Genomic DNA, 21,620 nt, shown 5'->3' on the forward strand with positions numbered 1-21,620 from the left:
AGATGCCAACAGATATTTGCCCTTTAGATCTTAGCTGATGTTTGCAAACATTGAACGTTTGGAATGTAAATTCAAAATTATCCTTAACAATTTATATTACAAATGGCTTGTATAGTTTTCCCAGTGAGTCACAAACTTCGAGTATTTCAATTGCACAAGATGCAACAGTAAAAATGTAGAAAAGCAAAAGATTCTAAATTGTTTACCCTGGATTTTCAACTGGCTTGATCAGGCCAAGGCAAAACTAAAATTTACCCTTAAGTATTTACATCTCATTGTACCATGCCCCGAGAGTATTTTTTTTTCCAAATAGCAACAAGAAGAATTTTGCCATTTTAAAAAAAATGGCAAATATCTGTAATAATAATGAAAAAATCCATCTTGTTTGGATAGTAGTCTTTTTTCTGACTTGATTGCATCAAGTCAGAGATTCCCGTTAGGTTCCATCACCCTGTTGGTAGTTGCTCATTCTATACAACATAAGCCTTCTCTTTATGGGAAGGCATTCCATAAAGATTTTAGGAATGTACCAGAACATGAAGGGGTATTTTTACGTACTTTGATAAGTTAACTGCATCTGCCTGTATTCCTCCAATACAGTCTAAAGGATTAAGGTCTTCATGCATGGTACAATGGGATACAATGTGGAGTATGTGGCTGACTTTATATTCCCTTCGGGTAAACTGTCCTAACTCCAAACACGCAAGGAGAAACAGCAGGTGTAATTCTCCCATCAGTGACTTTGTACCATGCAGGGGTGGGGAGTGATTCTCACTGCAGAGGCCAATGGGAAGCCACACCATATCTTCCATCCCTGGCATAAATAATTAAGCATCCAAGTGTTTTGCACCATCTTCCATGGGAGGGCAGACGTAATGGAGCATGTCCCTCCATCACACCCGGGTGCCATATTGGCAAGGTGCCTGATATCACTGACCCACCATTGGAGAAAGAAGACGGATCTCCAGGAACACTCTGAGGCTGGAAAACGGACCTCCTTAAAGTCACAGAAGCTGGAAGATCCACCTGATAGAAGCTCCCCCCACCCACTGCTATGGTCTCCCTGCAGCTAGTTTTGCTAGCAGCTTCATCCAGAACTTTGAAGGCAGCTCAGGCCTTCTTCAGTCAAATCCTGACTTTTGCACACTATGTTAGTCTATATGTATTCTGGGCTGGTATGTTTTCCTGCTGGCGCACAAGAGAGTTGCGTGTTGGAAGAAGATTGCACTGGGACCTTCATTGCATCTGGGTATTGGGATGGCAATTAGTTTATGCCACCTGGCAGTGAGTTTCCCATGGCAGGCACCATTAGAAGAGCCCACTGTAAATTCAAGCGAGAGTAAAAGCAATTTTTGGACCTCCTGTCGAATTCTACACCGCACCCTCAACACCCACCGGCCTGGCATTGTTCCCTCTGGCAGGGACATGAGAGAATTCCACCAAATGTGTTTTTAATACAGCATTTTCTTGTGATAATGAAAATCAGTACCAAAATAACCTACTGTTCTTTAATTGAACACTGGTCCGCTAGTGTAGGTTCTTTTCTGCTTTCTTATCGCAATATTTAAATAACTCTTTTTGGGAACATTTTTCACTGGAAAACTGTGCTGTGTTTCGACTGTTATGGAGGAAATTTAAATTATCAAAAATAAAGACAGTGCACTTCTGAACAACCCAGAAATTTAATGGCAAATCAATTGAAGGATTAACATTGGTCTCAATTCGACCTGATATAAACTAGAAACAAACTCTGTGAGGTGGAAAATCTTCCATAAAGTGCAATTTGTTCTCAATTCTGTTGGACTGGTTATGATTGATCAGTTTACAGCTTCACCTATGCATCTAATTTGACAAACTGTCTATCATCAATTTTTAGCAGCAATTAATAAATTGAGGGATATAACTGAGTTACTACTTTGAAAGAGAACTGCTGACGACTGACAACAATATTTTTACCCACTCATTTAATGTTTACAGGGGCTTACTGGAAACCAATGGTGCATTATTTGGTTTCAACAGTGGTCGGGGAATAGATACTATTGCTGCATCGCTTAGAGGTTCACCAGAGAAGAGGGAGAAATATGTAAAATCTAGCTTTGGGTAAGAAAAGAGACACAGTTAAGAAAAATATTGCTCAGTGCAGAAGATGGTCCATGATCTATACTTACAGACTTTGCTGGTGTAAAATTGTCTTTGCACTTTGAAGGCTTTCAAACACTAATTAATATTTCAAGAGACTTTGGATGTAGACAGAACCAATTTATGCATTAATATTAATTTTTGCTTTAAACATTATTTAAACATTATTCCCAGAGATATCCAAGGCTTTTTATTTGTGTCTGCACAAAATCATCTTCTGAAAATAAGCACTCTTCGTGTGTGCAAAATTACCTTGGTACTGAGCACTGAATCCTCTGTGTCTGTGGTTGTTGTCTGATATAAAATGCAGTCTAAGCCAGTTCTTGCTGCTGATAATAGGTGGAGGCAGATTCATCCCCGAAAACCTGCAACAGAAAATAAAACAGGAATATCTGTTATTATCATCTCAGTTAACTTTGCTGCTTTATCCATCATCCAAATGCACCAGCATCACATTCAGAGGAAAATGGAAGGAAAGGAGAGGTGTTAATCTTTAAAAATCATAAATTGTACAAAGTGAAATACATTATTACAAGACGAGGGAACTTCTGGCCCTGGACAGCTTTTGTGATAAATGTAATGTGCGGAATCTTATACTCGTTAAAAATAATCATGAGTGAGGTGTATGTCGGGGGTGAGGGGGCACCTTCTGGCAATCTTGATGGCAATGTGTCCACTGACATTAATCTGATGGGAGGTGCCATTCTAACTGGCAACCTCTGTGTCTGCCATGCAATTAAAGTCAGTGGGCAGGTGAAAGCCCAATCAGAATGCCCAAAGTGTTCAAAAGTTGGCAGCCTCACTGCCAGAAGGGGGCACTGTCACTGCAGGATAGAGATCACAAGCACACCTTCACCTTGAGATATCTCCTGAAGAGGTATTTCTTTTCTAGAAATTGAAATGTGGCCATAGGTGCCAGGCTACCAATTTGGAGAGATGCCATTCCACAGGATAGCATGCATCCTCTGCTGTGGCCTGTTAATCCCTGTGCCTCCAGTGGAGAGGGGGAAGCTGAAACAGACCTCGTTGGTCTCCAGACTAGCTAGCTCCAGGCACTGGCCAGGCTCTGTGCTTCACCAGGGCTGTGGATGAGGGCAGGAATTCACCACTGGAAATATCCCAGTGACAATCTCAATCTGCTCACAATTTGGTTCTTAGGTGTTCAATTTGGCTATCCAACACTGCTGGGTCAGTAGGCATTGCCTTTGATGGCCTGCCTCCAGCAAAATTGCAAAAAGATAGGAACACTTTGGATCACTGACTCATGTCTTCATATCTAAATTTTCTCTCCCTCCTGCTTTCAAGTTCACCTCTGTGGGACTCGCGAGATTCCCGCAACATATTTGCTTTTTGACATATTACAATAGACCAGGTAGATAGGTAATTAGTCATAGTCTACAAAGGATCATAGGCTCATTAGAGAGAGACAGTTAGCTACATATCTTGAGGAGCTCCACTCCACATAATACAGAGGCAAAGCAGGGTACAGGCCACCAGAAACTACCACAGCCAGTAGGCAGATTGAACACATGCAGTTTGTGTCATTCTGCGCCTCAGTAAATCATACTGAAAGCATTTGAATTATCATTGTGATCATTAAGGCCAGTACACCATTATACTTGAAAACAATGTATTCTAAACAGTAAATAAATAGTTACCCTGGCTCTCTCTCTGTTTTGATGTTTTCTATTACAACTTTTTTACTTTGCATCATAAATTCATGTAACAGAATGCTACATCAAAGAAAAAGGCTACTCGGATAATTAGGTCGACATCAAAGTTCAGTTTAAAATGGGCTATCTAGTTTTATTAATGGCATAGACCAAATCTACTCTATTGTCTTTATCCTATTAGATGACATTATTCCTATATGTCATATATTTCAATGCGATCTCTTGTTCTTCTCAATTCAAGGGAAAAAATAACGGTTTACCCAATCACTTTTATTGAACCATCACTTTATCCACAAAGTTTGGTGAATCTTTGTTGCACTTCCCCTCAAAGGCAATTATATTGTCTTCAGGGTAAGGAGACTAAAACTGTACCCAGCACTCCTGGTGTGGCCTTACCAAAGGCCTATACAACTGAATAATACATTTACATTCCAATTCCTTTATATTGAAGGCTAACACACCATTTTCTTTCTTAACTTCTTGCTGTATCTGCATAGTGTATCGTAAAAATACACTTTCGCATGATCATAAATTCAGAAACAAAATTCACTCATTTGATAACAGATCTGTCCAAGGCCAAGAATACCAAGCCTGATTTGCATATTAAAGATGCATTCAAACTGAACTTTTTCTTATTTCTACTGCAATCATTAAATAACTTTATGAAAAGAAAAACAGTTCAGTATAGCTTTTTTTTCTTTTGCACATTCGTTTCATTTATGCATCACAACAATGTGGCCAGATTCAATCACGATGAGAATAGAAATTATTTCATCTTATCATTTTAGCGGTTTGTGAGGCACTTGTATGCTTTTTGTTTTTCCTTTTAAAGCAGGAGAACATTTTGAATTAATTACCCAGAGATTAGGAGTCAAGGATTTTTTTTTCTCTCAGAGAGTTGTTATTAGCATGAAGAATTTTCTTGCCCTGGAAAGCAGGGAAGGCTGGGTTATTCAATGTATTCAAGGCAGAGTTAAACAGATTGTTCATAGACAAGGGACTATGGGAGGACAGACAGCCAGGTGGGGATGAGACATGATCATATTGAATGGCAGAGTAGGCTTGAGGGACTGAAAGATCTACTCCTGTTCCTACGTCCTGTGTTCCTAGGATGCAGGGAACAAAAGGATTTTGAATTGGCGTATAAATACTGCTTCCTCAATCAACACTCCTTACTTAAATGTAAATTTCACCTTGTCATGTTCTGAAGAATAGGCATGATCAAAAGATCTGTCCTGTTAGATTATAATCTATCATATTCTAAACTAAATAACATTTATTTCTCAATAACTGTTTCAGAAACTCCCAATGAATAATAAATTTACATTGCCATTCAGTTTGAATAATTGACAAATCCATACTAGCTGGTAAAGAGTATTTGTATGGCAGTGAATAATAATGAGTGCACTGATTTTTGGATTGTGGCAAATAAGCAAGGTAAAGAAAAAAATATATCCTACTGCTATTCACTATCCAGTGATCCCTTGTTAGAAACTATGGGGTAAATTCACCTACTGAGTGTCTGACAAGTAGAGCCGGTCACACGCTATTTCTGAGGGGAAGGCCAAGTCTTCTTTGAGGATCAATTAGGTCTCATTAGTTGCAGGCTGGGAGGTGGAAATCAAGCACCCTGGGCTGCCTGCTGGCTCCGGGCTCCCACAAATTCAATGGACTCAACATTGTTTGAAAGTGGAATTCAAATAAGTGATGGTAATGGGAAAGTAGATATTTGACAACCATCTGTAAAAAAAAGACTCTGGTCATTAATTGTGTTCAAGCAAAGAGAAGGTGAAAATTGGTGTGCTGATGTGTAGTAATATAATGCCACACAGATCAATATTTCATATAGACCACACAACAAGTCGTATTGACCCAACCCTAACTGATTATCACTGCACTAAAAGTTAACCCCAGAATTTTTCAGGGCCAGAACTCCTGATGTAAGTAATTACCTGGTTTGAGATGCATCAATTTTTCTTCAGGGTCTGAGACATGTGATTCTCTGTCCACCATATGACCCATGACATTGGAGGGGGGAAAGCCAGAGGAGAGAACTTTCCCATACTGGGAATTTGTTGATCCAATTTCCCTTCCCCTCAAGTGGACAATCCCATGACACTATTTTAATGAAGAACAGGGAAGTAACCATCGGTCCCCTTGACAATATTTATTCCTCAGTCAACATCTCAAAAACAAATTTTATGGTCATTGTCACATTGGTTTTTTTTGGAGAATCTTACTAGGCACAAACTGGCAGCTATGTTTCCTACATCAATGGAACTACACTTTAAAAATCCTTTATTGGGTGAAAAGATTTTTGGAATGTCCCAAAGTCATGAAAATTGCTATATAAATAAAGAAATGTATTTATGTGTTGATTTTCTTCCACTCAGTGATTTGATGATACTGATCAGTTAATGACATAAATTTGCATTTCCATAGAACCTTTAATGTTGTGAAACTTTGTCAGAAGATTCACAGAACTGTGTGTCAAACAAAACAAAAACTGACACCAGAACTGGTGACTCAAAGCTTGGTCAAAGAGCCAGGGTTTCAGGTGGGGCAGAAAAACAGTGGAGTGGTTTACGGATGAATTCCAGAATTTTGGGCCTAGGTCGTTAAGACAGGTAGAAGACATGATCAGGTAGAACAAGTAAAATTAAGGATGAACAAGTGGCTAGAATTGAAGGAGCAGAGATATATCAGAGGGAAACTGAACAAGGTTATAGATATTCAGAAGGATGAGACCATGGCCAGATTTGAAAACAAGGATGAGAATTTTAAAATTCAGGTGCGTTGGACCAGAATACAGCATCGATCAGGAAGCATGGAAGCGATGGATGAATGGGCCTTGGTCTCAGTTTGGATGCAGACATCAGCATTCTGGATGGCCTCAACTTTATGGTGCTAAGTCGCAGGGGTGTGGGGTTGGGGGGAGGACGCTAGAGTCGGGAGGCAAAATGTTGGACAGTTTTAATTTCATAATTTTCCCTTTTTACCTGGATCACTTAATGCCAGTTTTCTTTCCCTATCTTTATTTTACTTTCTGTGCCCAATTTAACATTGAAATCACTACTCTAATTGATATTTCCTACTTCTGACTGTTTACACATCAATCTTTCAATCTGATTGGTTTGGGAGACTGTACAGGACTAAGTGCTGACCCATATATTTTTATTATATATAAATATCCCCATTGATAATATTTTAAATCTTAAAACTGAACAAAGATCCTTAAAATGGCTCAACCTACTCCTGTTTGTTACCCTGGAACAAAATGAGCCATGTTCCATTTTCAGGAAGACCCACACCTCATTATCGCTGAGAAGCCACTAATGACCACCTGTGGACTGCGCAGTCCAAATTCAAAAAGAGCTATGCAAAGGCCATGTACCTTTAATTACCCAGGCTGGTTAGGTGGAGACTGATGGTCTGCTAATCCTTCAATTTGTAATGGCTGGGACATGGAGCAACCTTCAAAACACAGCCACATTCCAAATGATGGATACATATTCTTCGTTGAAGACCAGATGTAGAGGCAGTGGTCATGGTGCACTGGCCTCTGGCTTAATGAACAAGTCAATATTGCCTTGTTGAGCAGAATAGCTGAGTCTGCTCTTCACCATCTGACAAGTAGTCTCACAGACAAAGAGCTCTGCCCTGTGAAACACCTGGATCCAGCTACACTACTTCTGCTGGAAATTCCGTACCATCACCTACAAAAATGATTCATATGTGTGCATCGATCTCATTTTATGAAATCAGCACCAGCAGGAAAGTGAATTTTACAGTATTGGTCTTCAACCTTCCAAATATCTCATTGGACTTTCATTCCAGTTTCTGGAACCCACATGAAAATTACGTATTTTCTTCTTCTGTGGACTCTGTACTATAAAACCTTCTTTTCTCTTTTTACAGTATAAATGCGAGTGGGTGGTGTTGCAACCCTCCTTTCCATACTTTGAGTATGCACAAATAAGCTAACCCTTCGAGTTCACCCTATTTTACATCTGCTATGAGATTATTAATAGAAACGTGGACCACACCAAAACCAAGAATTTGGGAAATGTGCAACTGCTTATAAAGAGGGGAAAAAAAATCAAAACACCTTTTTGTTTATGTGTGGTGAGAGGAAAGGTTACTGCTGTTTAAATTAACCCCATTCTTGTCTGTAACAAGATACACTGTTGCTTGCCCTATTACAGTAATCCCTAATTTCTGGTAGAGATCTGTGCGCTATTTCCATCTCCCACTTCCAGCAAACGTCAATGCAAATTTACATGAAAATTACATTTTAAAGACAAGTCTAATGAACAGAGGGTGCCATTTGTTCACCAGCTACAGTAAATTCTTGTTATTTATTCCAGGATCCCTGTGTGGGTGGCAAGAGTCTCTCTCTATTATGAAGAAATGATGATGTTAAATGATGTTTCACATGAGCTATTTCTTCAGAACAGTGGATAGAACTTTAATATTAGGGACATTAAGATAAGAAAACCACCCTTAAAGGTTTTGTGAAGCAGCTGTTGTAATTTGCCATCCTTAATTTTGTAAATTGCCAATGCAGTTACACTGAAGTTAAACCACAATGACTATTTTGTGCAGGCAATATGTACATTTGCACCATTGCTCCAGACATCAATGCATGCCTGTAGTGAAACTGACAACATTTTCTTAATATTCAGTGGAAAGTTTCAAAGTTGAATCTGCTATATATTTAAGTGTTTGCAGATTGCTTTAAAAGCTGATCACATGACTTTATGGTAATGCCATTAGGGTGTTGCAGAGGCTGCTGTTTTACTTTCAGTTTGTCCTCTGTATAGGCAAGAGGTCCGAGAATAAACCTGTTGTAATTAGTTTGAATCTAAGTGTGCAAACCGCATCTTTTCTTTTTGTCAAAATCCACAAAAAAACTCACAACCCCTAACATAATTTGGACTTTACAGAGTCAAATAAGGATAACATTTGTAACAATATGAACCTTTTTTATTCATCATGTTTCTTTACACTCCTGCACTGGTGAATGGCAAATCAACTGATTTTCTTTGACAGCAAATGAAAGCAGTAAAGGTCTAATTGGTTTGCCCATCACAAAAGATGATAGCCTGGATTTATCATTTTTGATTGTCCACTGGGTGACTTTTGGCGTAAATGTGGGTAAGAGTTCCATTCTCCCAGATTCCCATCCTATTTTCTGATGTCATATCATTTGCTCAGGGCAAGGGCATACCCATATTTGAATAGCTTTGTAAAAATACGCTGGTTTATTTGATCATTATTTTGATCATTTCTATTTCATTTGTTTCTCAATGTCCACATCAAACATGTTTCGAAGAGTACAGCACTTCATTTTGTTCAATGAGCAAATAACTTATTTCTATTTTTTTATTATCAGAAGCACTCTTACCAGCTGCTTCTGTGCTATTTGTTTTGAAGATCTTCAACACCTTTGTGATCCAATATCAGGTAGGATATAATGGGGGGCAACATTCACCTTCACCATCTGGTGCAGCAGATTGGCCTCCTGCTGTGTACCTTGCATGATTATCATCCCATTATTTTCATCCGGATGAAACAGACGCTGCCAGATTAATGTTCAGCTGCGAGGTCAAAATGATCCTCACTTATTACCCTGTATAATTGCTTCATGGAAGAGAAGGGGCAGGAACACTGAAGGGATAGCCTGTTCCGGGCACTTGACATCCGGCCATGGGTAACCACCCCTACCCCCCCCCCCCCCCCCCCCCCCTCCTGCCCCCCCAACCCCACACCAGAATATACAGGAAGAGATGTGAAAACCTCAAGTTCTGAAAACCCAATGTTCTCAGACATTTTGTTACAGAGAAACTGTCACTGACTGATGAAATGTGCTGCTCGCCGTCAGACAACTTCACTCTGTTGCGACTATTGAGAAGGGCACATTTACCACGAATCTCCATGCTGTTCAGGATGTCAGTGGGGTCAGAAGCTGTACACAAATCCTTTAAACAATCCGTTGGTGTGTCAGGTGCACACTGAAGAAATTATAGCTCTTTCCACATGAACACACTGACCATGGTATGACAAAAATGCATTTTTACTGAATCATAGGATTCCCAAAGACATTGCCATACTGACCACTGGATTACCTATATAAACAGGCAAATGTTCCACTTTCCTAATGTCCAATTTATTTATGATGAGATGCTCTGTGCCTGCAAATGAATGCTCGCTTCCCTGGCAGCTCCAACAATACATTCATTTTAAGACAGTCAGGAGTGTCAGCATTTTCCCACCCTAAAAGCAGATTCTCGGAGTATTCTTGGAATATGACTGCTATTCTATGCAGTCAGGTCTGATGACCTATTCAGTACCTTAGGATATGAACTTGGCAGAATAACAGTGAGGCCCATGCAGTTAATTAGAGTTATAACTTTGGCACACCTTTGGCATGCTGACAGCATAATTCAGGTGCCGAGATTGATCTGGGAAATCTTTCACTACATTTTGGCTCATAAACATCATGATTGCGTGTTAGCCACTACACAATGTGAGCTGATGATGATACAATGTTCAGAACCATTTGTGACTCGTCAGATACCAAAGCAGTCTGTGTCCAAAGACCTGGAAAAGATTCAGGTTTGGCCTGACAAGTGATAAGTAACATTTGTGCTAAGCAAGTACAAGACCATGACTGTCTCCAACAAGAGAGAATCTAACCATTGCTCTTGGAATTCAATGGTATTCCATCGCTGAATTTCCCACTAGCAACATCTTGGGGTTACCATTGACCAGCAACTCAACTGGACTAGCCATATAATTACTGTGGCACCAGAGCAGATCAGAGGCTAGGAATCCTGTGGCAATAATTCATCTCCTGACTCCCCAAACCCTATCAACCATCTGTAAGACACAAGTCAGGAGTATGATGGAATATTTTCATCTTATCTGGATGAGTGCAGCTTTAGCAACACTCAAGAAGCTTGACACCATCTAGGACAAAGCAGCCCGCTTGATTGGCACCCCATCCGCAAACATTCACACACCCCCACTGACACACAGGAACTTAGACAGTACCTATCAAAACCGCAACCACTAACATTTCAAAGGACAAGGGAAGCAGACACATGGGAACACCACAACGTTTCGCTCCAAATCACTCACCATCCTGACTTGGAACTACTTCTCCATTCCTTTACAATCGCTGGGTCAAAATCCTGGAACTCCCTCCCTAACAGAACTGCGAGTGTACCTACACCACGTGGACTGCAGCAGGTCAAAAAGGCAGCTCACCACCACCTTCTCAAGGGCAATTAGCCAGCAATTAGCTGGCCTAGCCAGTGATGCCCACTGGTCATGAATAAGTACAATATGGATGCTAAAAGTTTGTTCATGGAGGTCCCAGAGGAGAATGGCACACAAGGACAAAAGTGTAATCAGCCTGAGGAACACACTGGGACAAATCCATTGCTGGTGAAGAGACAGTCATACTTCAACCATACAAGAGGTTTTCTCTTGAGCTTCACATCTTTTCCCTCCAAATTTAGGTGTCTTTACATGCATCCTGTTCTCTGTGATCAAATCTCACTAATCTCCCATTCATGTTTGCCAATAAAAGCATTCTAAACTCCTGTCCAAAAACAGTTTGGGCAAAATTTCACCTCATTTAATACCACTCATATTAGACAGATTTCAAATTGGGTCCAGAAACAGAAAATGCTGGAATGTCTCAGTAGGTCTGTCAGTATGTAGAGAGAGAATAGAGCCAACGTTGAGAGTCTGGGTGATCCTTCGGCAGAGCTGATGTTGTTTGTTTCCGATTCCAGCATCTGCAGTAATTTATTTTTATTGTAAAATTGGGTCCAATGTTTTTACAGTTTTACTGACCTCATTATATTTTTTGTTATTTTTGGGCGGAACGTTCCATTATTTGCACAGAGTGCTGGCTCTGGCGAGAAAACTGGCGTGCCGCTTGAAAGTTGCTCGGCCAACTTTTCTTGCCACATTTTGTAGCACTCTGTGTCATCATGCTGGTCGGACAGGGCCTAATAGCTGGCAACACCAGCTCTACAGAGATCGGTGCACCCTATCTGTGATAAAGAAATCCCCATCCCCAAGTATAGCCCTCCTACCCTAATGGTGCTCCACTAAGGGGTCCTCTGGTTCCACCCCAGCACTGTGTCAGGTGCCATGCTGCCAGGGGCAGTGCCAGGGAATTGGAGAGGCATATCCCTCTCCCCCAGGGGACGATACTTAACTATGCACTCACAGTGGGTTACATTTACCGGGTTCATGCTTTGCAATAGCAAGTGTAATCCACACCGTCGTTGTGTCATGGCGGCGATGCAGGAGTTCAAAATGTTGGGTGGGGGAAGGGGGTAGAGTGAATTGCTGTGGAAGACCTTTAATTATATTGTAATTTATTAAAATGAGGTTCCTGACCTTCCTGCGCAGAAACGTCATTATGTCCCCGGCAGTGGGCAGGAGTAATTGGAAAACAAATTCTCCCCAGGGACATTCTCATTCTCAGGGTCTCATGAGATTTTGTGCCCATGTCACCAATCGTACTTGAGGATGCAAAATTGCAGCAATTGTATCTCCATTTCCTTTATCATTATCCGATGCCATGTTGTCTGTGAGATATTACCTCTTTCCCCCAATCTGCTCCTTGGTGTTACCTGGATGGCAGATATTCATGGGAATGATTGGTTCCTGCATGGCAATACAAGTTTCTGAGGATGGAGAAGGACTTTGTGTTCATAGTAGCAAAGTGGTCCTGCTGCAGGTATATCTCACGCACTGCTGATCTGGCCCTACTCCTCTTTCTGCTACAGATGCAGGCAATAGAAGTGAATTTCAGGAGGGAACGTCCATGCTGCTGCCTAGAAAGGCAGCATCGTCAAAGTGTATTTACCAGGGTTTTGCCTGTTATATTTGTGTTGATCACTGCCTGAGCAAAGCCCCATTGCAGCTCCAGTGGTATTAAACTCTCCTCCAACGTCCTGCGAGATTGTTAGTACAAACTGTCATCTGCAGCACAAGTACTTGAAACTTCAAATTTCTGTATCAATCTTTCTAAAGTGCAGGCAGTGAGAGCTGATCACCTTCCCTTTGAGTTGGCACTTTCCTCCTCCTCAAGTGCCACTACCAGCTGCAATAGGGCACTTTTGCTGTGGGGCACCCAACACACTTTCCTCTGTCTCCCTTTCTAACAGCCTTTAGATGGATACTTGTTGATACTTGGTTGCATTAAACTGAGTGACTATGAATATTGTGCTGATAAATTCTTCCTTTTGCTGAAGTATCTCTAGAGGAACAAATGAGGGAGGAGGAGGGGGGAATTGAAATAGTTTCCGAAGGAGGGCGTTTTTGTCACTTTCAGTAGGTAGAATGACATGACAGTTTAATGACATGCTGTGCTGACAGTTAATGTAGCAGATAATAGGAAGCCTCCACTGTCCCCACCTGACACTAAGCTCTCCCTCCACAAGATCTTCAAGACTTTCTCTTCACAGAGTCTGCCAGCTGTCACACCTTTTCCACTAAAAAGGATTAAAAAGTGAGAACTATCTTTTGAACCTATGACTGGAATCTCACTCAATTCCTATTCATGCTTCTTAATGAAAGCAGTTTCAAATCCTGTCCAAATACATTGTGGGCAAGATTTCAAATCATTAACACCCTTTCAAATTAGACAAAGTTAAACTTGGGCCCAATGTCTTCACACTTTTATTTGCACCATAATGTTATTGTCAACCCTCAATAAGCTTGATGGCAATAAGCATTTATGCTCCATGTGATAAGGCTTTTTGCAGGTTGAATGCATGCTGCATATATGAAGGAGCACCTCCAGGGGAGGTTTGGTGATGTAAAGGGCACTGGGTTACCTCATGGGCACTGATACAAAGTAATTTGAATGCAGCTATGAGACAGAAGCCATAGCCAGTGTCAAAATGCATAGTTCATTGCATTGTTGGAACATACAGCTGACTCCTTCTTAGGGTCATAGAGTCATAGGGGTTTACAGCATGGAAAGAGGCCCTTCGGCCCAACTTGTCCATGCCACCTTTTTTTTAAAACCCTGAAGCTCGTCCCAACTGCCCGCATTTGGCCCATATCCCTCTATACCCATCTTACATGTAACTGTCTAAATGCTTGTTAAAAGACACTACAAGAAGGATGTGGAGACACTGGAAAGAGTGCAAAGGAGATTTACCAGGATGCTGCCTGGTTTGGAGGGTAGGTCTTATGAGGAAAGGTTGAGGGAACTTGGGCTTTTCTCTTTGGAGCGGAGGAGGTTGAGAGGAGACTTGATAGAGGTTTATAAGATGATGAGGGGGATAGATAGAGTGAACGTTCAAAGACTATTTCCTCGGGTGAATGGAGCGGTAACTAGGGGGCATAACTATAGGGTTCATGGTGGGAGATATTGGAAGGATGTCCGAGGTAGGTTTTTTACTCAGAGAGTGGTTGGGGTGTGGAATGGACTGCCTGCAGGGATAGTGGAGTCAGAAACTTTAGGAACATTTAAGAAGCTATTGGATAGGCACATGGAGTACTTCGGGATGATAGGGAGGAAATAGCTTGATCTGGGTTTCAGACAAAGCTCGGCACAACATCGTGGGCCGAAGGGCCTGTTCTGTGCTGTACTGTTCTATGTTCTCTATGTTCTAAGACAAAATTCTTCCTTACTATGGTATTGTGGCCCTTTAAAAGGGGAGTTCCCTGAGGGCCATGTGATCGGGTCGGGCCCTATGGAGTCGCGAGGTGGGCAGCTGAGCCAATCGAGTGAGTGGGTGTGTATCCTGGGTCAGGGAGGATCCTCAATTGGAGCCAGGTAGGAGGAGAGTTGTACAGTCACAGTTTATTCAATCTCACTCTTTTATTGTAAATACTTATTTATCGTTGGCAATAAAGCCTCATTACTTTGAGCCACATCAAGTCGCCCTCAATTTATGACACTGGTGACAAGGAAAACCTTTTAAAGTCATCAGGGATTGCAGCGCACAGCTAGAGGGGGAGGAGACTGAGCTTCGAAAGTATGAAGAAGCAAGGTACAACTGCATTAAAAGGTGGCACGGTGGCACAGTGGTTAGCACTGCTGCATCATAGCACCAGGGACCTAGGATCAATTCTGGCCTTGGGTAACTGTCTGTGTGGAGTTTGCACATTCTCCCCATGTCAACGTGGGTTTCCTTTGGGTGCTCCGGTTTCCACCAACAGTCCAAAGACGTGTGGGTTAGGTTGATTGGCCATGCTAAAATTGCCCCTTAGTGTCAGGGGGATCATCAGGGTAAATACATGGGTTTACGGGATAGATAGGATTGTTGTTGGTGCAGGTTCCATCGGCCTAATAGCCTCTTTCTGTACGGCAGGAATTCGATGATTTCTATGAAATGCCTTTGATTGGGAAAATCAAACCATTTGGCCCTGAAGTTGTAAACTGGGGCCAGTGTACAGTAAGGCTGTGTTACTTTTTCGTAGCAAATGAAATAACAGATGAAGAGAAGCAAAAGGTTATTCTGCTCACAGTCTGTGGCCCATGGACTTACAGCTTAGTAAGAAGTTTAACATCAGCTGAAGCTGCGAACACACTGGCCGGAATTTTCCGGCCATTCATGCCCTGCAACTGCTGCAAGTGAGGGTGGAGAATTTGACAGAGAGCCAAATCTCCATTAACCGCAGTGGGACCAGAAAATCCCATCAGCGTGAACGGCTGGAAAATTCTGCCCTCGGTCTTTTGACCGGATAGTTGAGTTGGTTAGAAATCATTCCAATCCCCGACCCTCAATCATTATGTTTAGGTACAAATTTCATTCAGCAGTCCGGGAGCCAGAGGAGAAAGTCTCAGGCTTTGTGGCCAGGTTGAGAGGGTTAGCAGAGCATAGCGAATCTGGCCCAGCTTTTGGAGAAATGCTAAGAGACGGTTCAGGTCTATGGTACAAGCAGCCTAATCATGCAGAAGAAGTTACTGGCTGAGACAAAAATCTCTTGTGAGAAAGCAGTGGAGTTGACCCAGGTGATTGAATGCACTGGGCAAGGTGTAAACAAGTTGTGCTGAATGAGGTAACCATTTGTGGCGGGAAACAGCAGTTGTGAAGAACAGCCTGAATGTGGACGCAGAAGAGCTTGATAAAAGCAATACAGCATTTGAGGGCAGAAGTTTTTGGTGTGGGGGAGAACATCCCCAAGAAACGTGCCGATGCAGAAATTGTGTTGTTTCAGGTGCAACAGAAAGGGTCATTTACAAGCATGTTGCAGAGTGAAGCAGCCAGGACAGAATACGCAAAAGAAACCCACAATGGTTAGATTAACTCCTTTAAAAATGAGTGGATGAGGAGCCTGACAAGGGACCCGAGTCATTTACCCTCAACCAGATCCAATTAAGTTAAGTGCCTCCTGTAGAAACAGCCTTGATGGTAAATGGCAAACCTCTTAAAATGGGAGCCAACAGCGGGGCTGCAACTACGGTCATCGGAGAGCAGGCAATCATTTTGTTACCTTCAAAAAGGCCTTCAACCATTGAGATTGAATGAGTCAGGAACCATATTGTCTAATATACAGGAGAAACATTGCAGACCTTAGGGGCAGCAACTGTCGCAGTGTCCTTCAATAATCAGATGGCACAATTACCTGTCTTTGTAATTAAAGGTCATCGTCCTTGCTTAATGGGTCATGATTGGCTCAAGCAAATAAAATTGAATTGGTCCCGTGAGATAGAGGTTTTCAGGAGTTGTTGGCTGATACGATTGTGGAAAGAACAGGCCAGGTCTCCAATCATATCAAGAAACAAGTAGACCGTTTGAGGAGAAGAGAAGTGCCTGATGCAAAGGAGGAAAAGAAGACTCCAGCAGTCAATTTGGATTCATCAGGATAGGTTACAGGAATCCTGGTTGTAAATGAGGAACTGGACCATAGTGGTATCTGTAACTGAGAATACAGCAGCTACCCAGGAGGATCTCGATCCCAGATTGATGAGTTTGCCTTCCACATCTGCCTGACTAGATGCCTTATTCCCAGGAGAACCTAGCTCTAAGTTGAAATGTTCCACCAGGGTTCAGAAGTTGCCGGATCGCCTAAACCTATGATGAGTTTCCCTGGGGTATTTCTGATGTCTTTTGCAATTTGTTGCCGATGTTAATTACATTCTTTTTTGTTTTCTCCATAGGTAAACTCTGGAGATTGGAGGAGGGGGGGGGGGGGGGGGGGGAGGAGTGTGATAGCGTGGCCCCGTGGCCCCTTTTTAGGGGGCATTCCTTGAAGGCCATATGATCAGGTTGCACCCTATGGAGTGTCGAAACGGGAAGCTGAGCCAATCGAGTGCGAGGCCACATATCCCGGGTCGGGGAGGATCCCCAGTTGGAACCAGGCAGAGGAGTGTTGCACAACTGCATAAATTCCGTCTGATCCTTTTACTGTGAATACCTATTTATCATCGGCAATAAATTCTTTGTTAATTTGAACAACATTGAGCCACTCTCAATTTATTGCACTTAATTAATCTGATAAGCTCATTAAACATTTTACAGTATTGATTAGTGATTTGTGGATTGACTGAATTGGCAGAGATTGCCTGGCCACCTCCTTCTTAAGCAGGTCTCCACGGTCCATCATCTATTTGTTTCAAATAGGATTCTCTCCTTGGCCTAACCTCACGAAACTGGATTTCAACATCAAAGTCTATATAATGGGGACCTCCATGCACTATAGCAGAGTTCGCTGACATTTGAACAATGCTAAATAGGTCTGTTACAGCTGAAGCAATGTCAATGATGACTGATTTTTGATGTCGCTGCATACCTTGAATTCGTGCAATAGCAGAGTATTTCCATCCCCCAATGAGTAAACCTCCAATCACAGATAATGCCAAGAGTTCACCATAATCATTCAAATAAGCCTGAAATTATGGTAGGATCAGGGAGTGGGTTCATCATTACTGATCTGTCACCCTTTCTCTAAGGAGCATCACCCATCGGGAAATCCAACTAAAAAGAGTTGAAATGGGTCCAGAAACAGTTCATCAAACACAAGTTAGATTGTTGGAGTTAATTTTGCAAGATTTACAGGAGAACTGGACACCTTTGTGCCTGATTCTCCCATTAATTAAACCTCGACACGAGAGCACAGACAAACAAGTGTGGCCAGTTATCTAATTGCTTGGTTTAAATAATGAGATCCATAGCTTTCTCAACTCTTGGGCACGCTTTCAGTTTTTAACAGATAATTCATAGTAATAATTCAATTTTATTTGAAATTTAGGTTTGTTGATCCAAAAATCAAGATTCATAAAGTCCAACAGAGATCTAGAAGCATAAGCAGAAGGGTGGCACAGTGGTTAGCAGTGCTGCCTCACAGTGCCATGGTTCAATTCTGGCCTGGGGTCTTCTGTGTGGAATTTGCACTTTCTCCTGATGTTTGTGTGGGACCTCTGGGTGCCTCAGTTTCCTCCCACAATCCAAAGATGTGCAGATTAGCTATATAAGCCATGCTAAATTGCCCGTGGTGTCCCAGGATGTGTAGGTTACATAGATTAGCCATGGTAAATGTGATGAGTTATGGGGATAGGGCAGGCGGGGTAAGATGCTCTGTCCGAGAGTTGGAGAGATGGACTGAATGGCCTCCTTCTGCACTGTAGGGATTCTATGGTAGCTATAAGAAACAAGTCCAAAGATGTGCAGGTTGATTGGCCATGCTAAATTGACCCTAGTGTCAAGGGGATTAGCAGAGTAAATATGTGGGGTTACAGGGATAGGGCCTGGATGGGATTGTGGTTGATGCAGACTCGATGGGCCAAATGGCTTCTTCTGCACTGGAGGGATTCTATGATTCTAAGTAGCATACAGCATATCCCAAGGGAGATATGTGGAAAATTACCTCAATTTTGCCTGGCCATAGATTTGGATGCTCTGCACCTGATTAGTCAGGTTCCATAAATGCAGACAATAATCACACACTCTGCCACTTGATCTCTCAGGTTGAGCACATCTTTTCCAATAGTCAATAAAAATTGCATCCACCACACCCAGTTTCCAACTCACTGCTGCAACTCTTTTTTTACATATACTTTTGTTCTGCCTGGAGTCAGGAACACTCATCACTTCAAGGCAACAGTAATTACATTTGAAATGGGATAAAAAGGAATTCATATCCAGTGGAACAATTTGTTTTGTTTGCACTTACTGACACTTCTAATTGGAGCCTGAACCCAAACTGAACAGAGTTTGGCAAAACGTGAATATTTAGTAATTACCCCGAAATTGTTTAATTTAGATATTGTGCATTCAATCATGGCTTTTATTTCCAACAAATGCTGGCCATATTTGCTTAGATGGACAACTGTGATGGGCGAACTTTATTCACTGATGATGGAATCCAACTAATTAACTGAACTGTGCAGGTGTCCATTAACCAAAGAAATGCTGCAATGCTGATCAATCTGCTTGCTGGAGTAATACATGGCTTTGCACAGTATTAGGAATCTTTTTCCATCTGTCTTCTTTTAATGGCGTAATAAACCATGTGTTGATTAAATCACTTACTGTCTGCACTATCCTCGTCTCTGGGGAAATATTAGATATCAGTACAAATGAATAACATTCTAATTAATTTACCAGCAAGTGTTTCGAAATTCTGTGGAGATTTTCCGTCAAGAAACCAATGGATGTGTAAGATGGCAGAGGGCCAGGATTTTCCCTGGAGGCTTCAGGACCCCACCATCAGGCTCAATGGGAGTCAGAAGTATATATTGTGTGGGGAACAGTGCCTCACTTGTGATTCTCCCTCAATTTGCTAATTGTTGGCCAAAGGTCAGGTTCCTCAGCCAATTGGGAACTGGGGCAACATGGTGGCACGTGGTTAGCACTGCTGCCTCATAGCTCCAGGGACCTGGGTTCGATTCGTGGCTTGGGTCTCTGTCTGTGTGGAGTTTGCACGTTCTCCCCATGGGTTTCCTCCGAGTGCTCCGGTTTCCTCCCACAGTCCAAAGATCTGCGGGTGAGATGCATTGGCCATGCTAAATTAACCCTTAGTGTCCCAGGATGCGTAGGTTCAAGGGACTCACAGAGTAAATATGTTGGGTTGCAGGGATAGGGCTTAGGTGGGATTGTTGTCAGTGCAGATTCAATGGGCCGAATGGTCTCCTTCTGCACTGTAGGGATCCTATGATTCTATTAATACAAGGGTTTTTGGTAAAAGCAAAATACCGCAAATGCTGGAATCTGAAACAAAAACAGAAAATGCTGGAAATTCCCAGCAGGTCTGTCAGCATCTGTAGAGAGAGAATAGAGCCAATGTTTCAAGTCAGGATGACCCTTTGTCACTAATCAAGGACTTTTGAAGATGGGGCACCAATTGTAGGCCCTCCAAGTTTGGAAGCAACAACAGGGATACCATGGTAGCTAAGTGAAGAGAGATGCCCTCGCTCCACGTTTTCCTGAATTTGAAATTTAAAAAAAGCCTTTTCAGCCATGCCACCATTGTGGATGGAGTGGTGGTGAGGAGAAATCTCCTTCACAAAGCGGCCTGTGGTTGCAACTGAACCGAAGCAGGTAGGGAGGGTCTCTGAGCCAAACTGGAGTGCTGAACCCCAGCTCCGGGTCTGAATCCAGGAAGGCACCTTCAGGTTGCTGCACTTGGGCGACGACTATAGGCATTAATTGGCCTTTAAACACCTCAACTGCTTGTGGGCAAAATGACCCAGGGGTCAGATGGAGCTGGGAAACTGGCACACCATCAGTGATGAGAAATGTTGTGCCCGCCTGCTTCTGTGTCTCCCACTGAAGCTACAATGAGAGTCTGGGAGAAACGCATGAAGTTTCAGTGGCCAGATATTTAATCTTCTTTTTGTAGGAGTAAAACTACATCATCAGCCAACCCTCGAAGTCAGTTCCACTCCCTTGCAAATTTGTAGGAGAAAGTTCAAGTTCTTTCATTTTGAATACGTCTCCTCTGGTTTTACGATCACACATCAAATCGAGCAACCTGGTTTCATTCACATATAATAGATCTCAACAATTTAAACACCTCCTTCTTATTAACAAAGTATTTATGGAGGGGTGGGGGGGGAAAGAATTACATTTTGGCCATGACATAAATAAGCAGTTTCAAATATCAGGGCTGGGGATGGGAATGGTCGGGGGGGTCTGCGATCGGACCATGGGGGGGCAGAGAGCACATTGCAGGTGTCACGGAGCTAGCCAGTGATCGAGTTGGCCAGCAATTGGGAGGCCAGCAGCGCAGGGCCACTGTGCATGCACCGATCTTGGCACTGACAGATCAGCACATGTGCAGGGTCCGCTCAGCGCTCTGATTTCAGCCTCTCCATCGGGGATAGGCCCCACCCCCTAAAATTTAATGATATTCACGTTGGTAGTCTCTGAATTCCAACTGAAAACAAAACATGAGTTACTCCAGTTTTCACGCAAAGTCACTTTGGAAGGCAGATTACTACCTGACTGGCTTTTGGGAAAGGGGAGTGTGCAGCGGGACCAGGGTGTCCTTGTGCACCAGTCACTGAAGGTAAGCATGCAGATGTAGCAGGCGGTAAAGGTGGCAAATGGCATGTTGGCCTTCATTGCGAGAGGTTTCGAGTGCAGGAGCAGGGACGTGCTGTTGCAACTATACAGGGCCTTGGTGAGGCCACAACGAGAGTATTGTGTGCAGTTTTGGTCTCCTTTTTTGAGGAAGGATGTTCTTGCTCTCGAGGGAGTGCAGCGAAGGTTTACCAGGCTGATTCCGGGGATAGCGGGGCTGATATATGAGGAGAGATTGACTAGGTTAGGATTGTTTTCGCTGGAGTTCAGATGAATGAGGGGGGATCTCATAGGGACT

General features: G+C 42.5%; 1 protein-coding gene across 1 annotated transcript in view; it reads right to left on the minus strand.

Annotated features, from left to right (window-relative positions):
- The window catches only part of csmd3b (CUB and Sushi multiple domains 3b), a 1,683,329-nt gene that overhangs the window by 799,255 nt on the left and 862,454 nt on the right, over positions 1–21,620 (minus strand). Inside the window, exon 6 of the mRNA XM_078215503.1 lies at positions 2,392–2,504. Coding sequence (XP_078071629.1) covers positions 2,392–2,504 — 113 coding nt within the window. The remainder of the gene's footprint in view (positions 1–2,391; positions 2,505–21,620) is intronic.

This window comes from Mustelus asterias, chromosome 7 (genome assembly GCF_964213995.1).
Source record: "Mustelus asterias chromosome 7, sMusAst1.hap1.1, whole genome shotgun sequence".
Classification (NCBI taxonomy): Eukaryota; Metazoa; Chordata; class Chondrichthyes; order Carcharhiniformes; family Triakidae; genus Mustelus; species Mustelus asterias.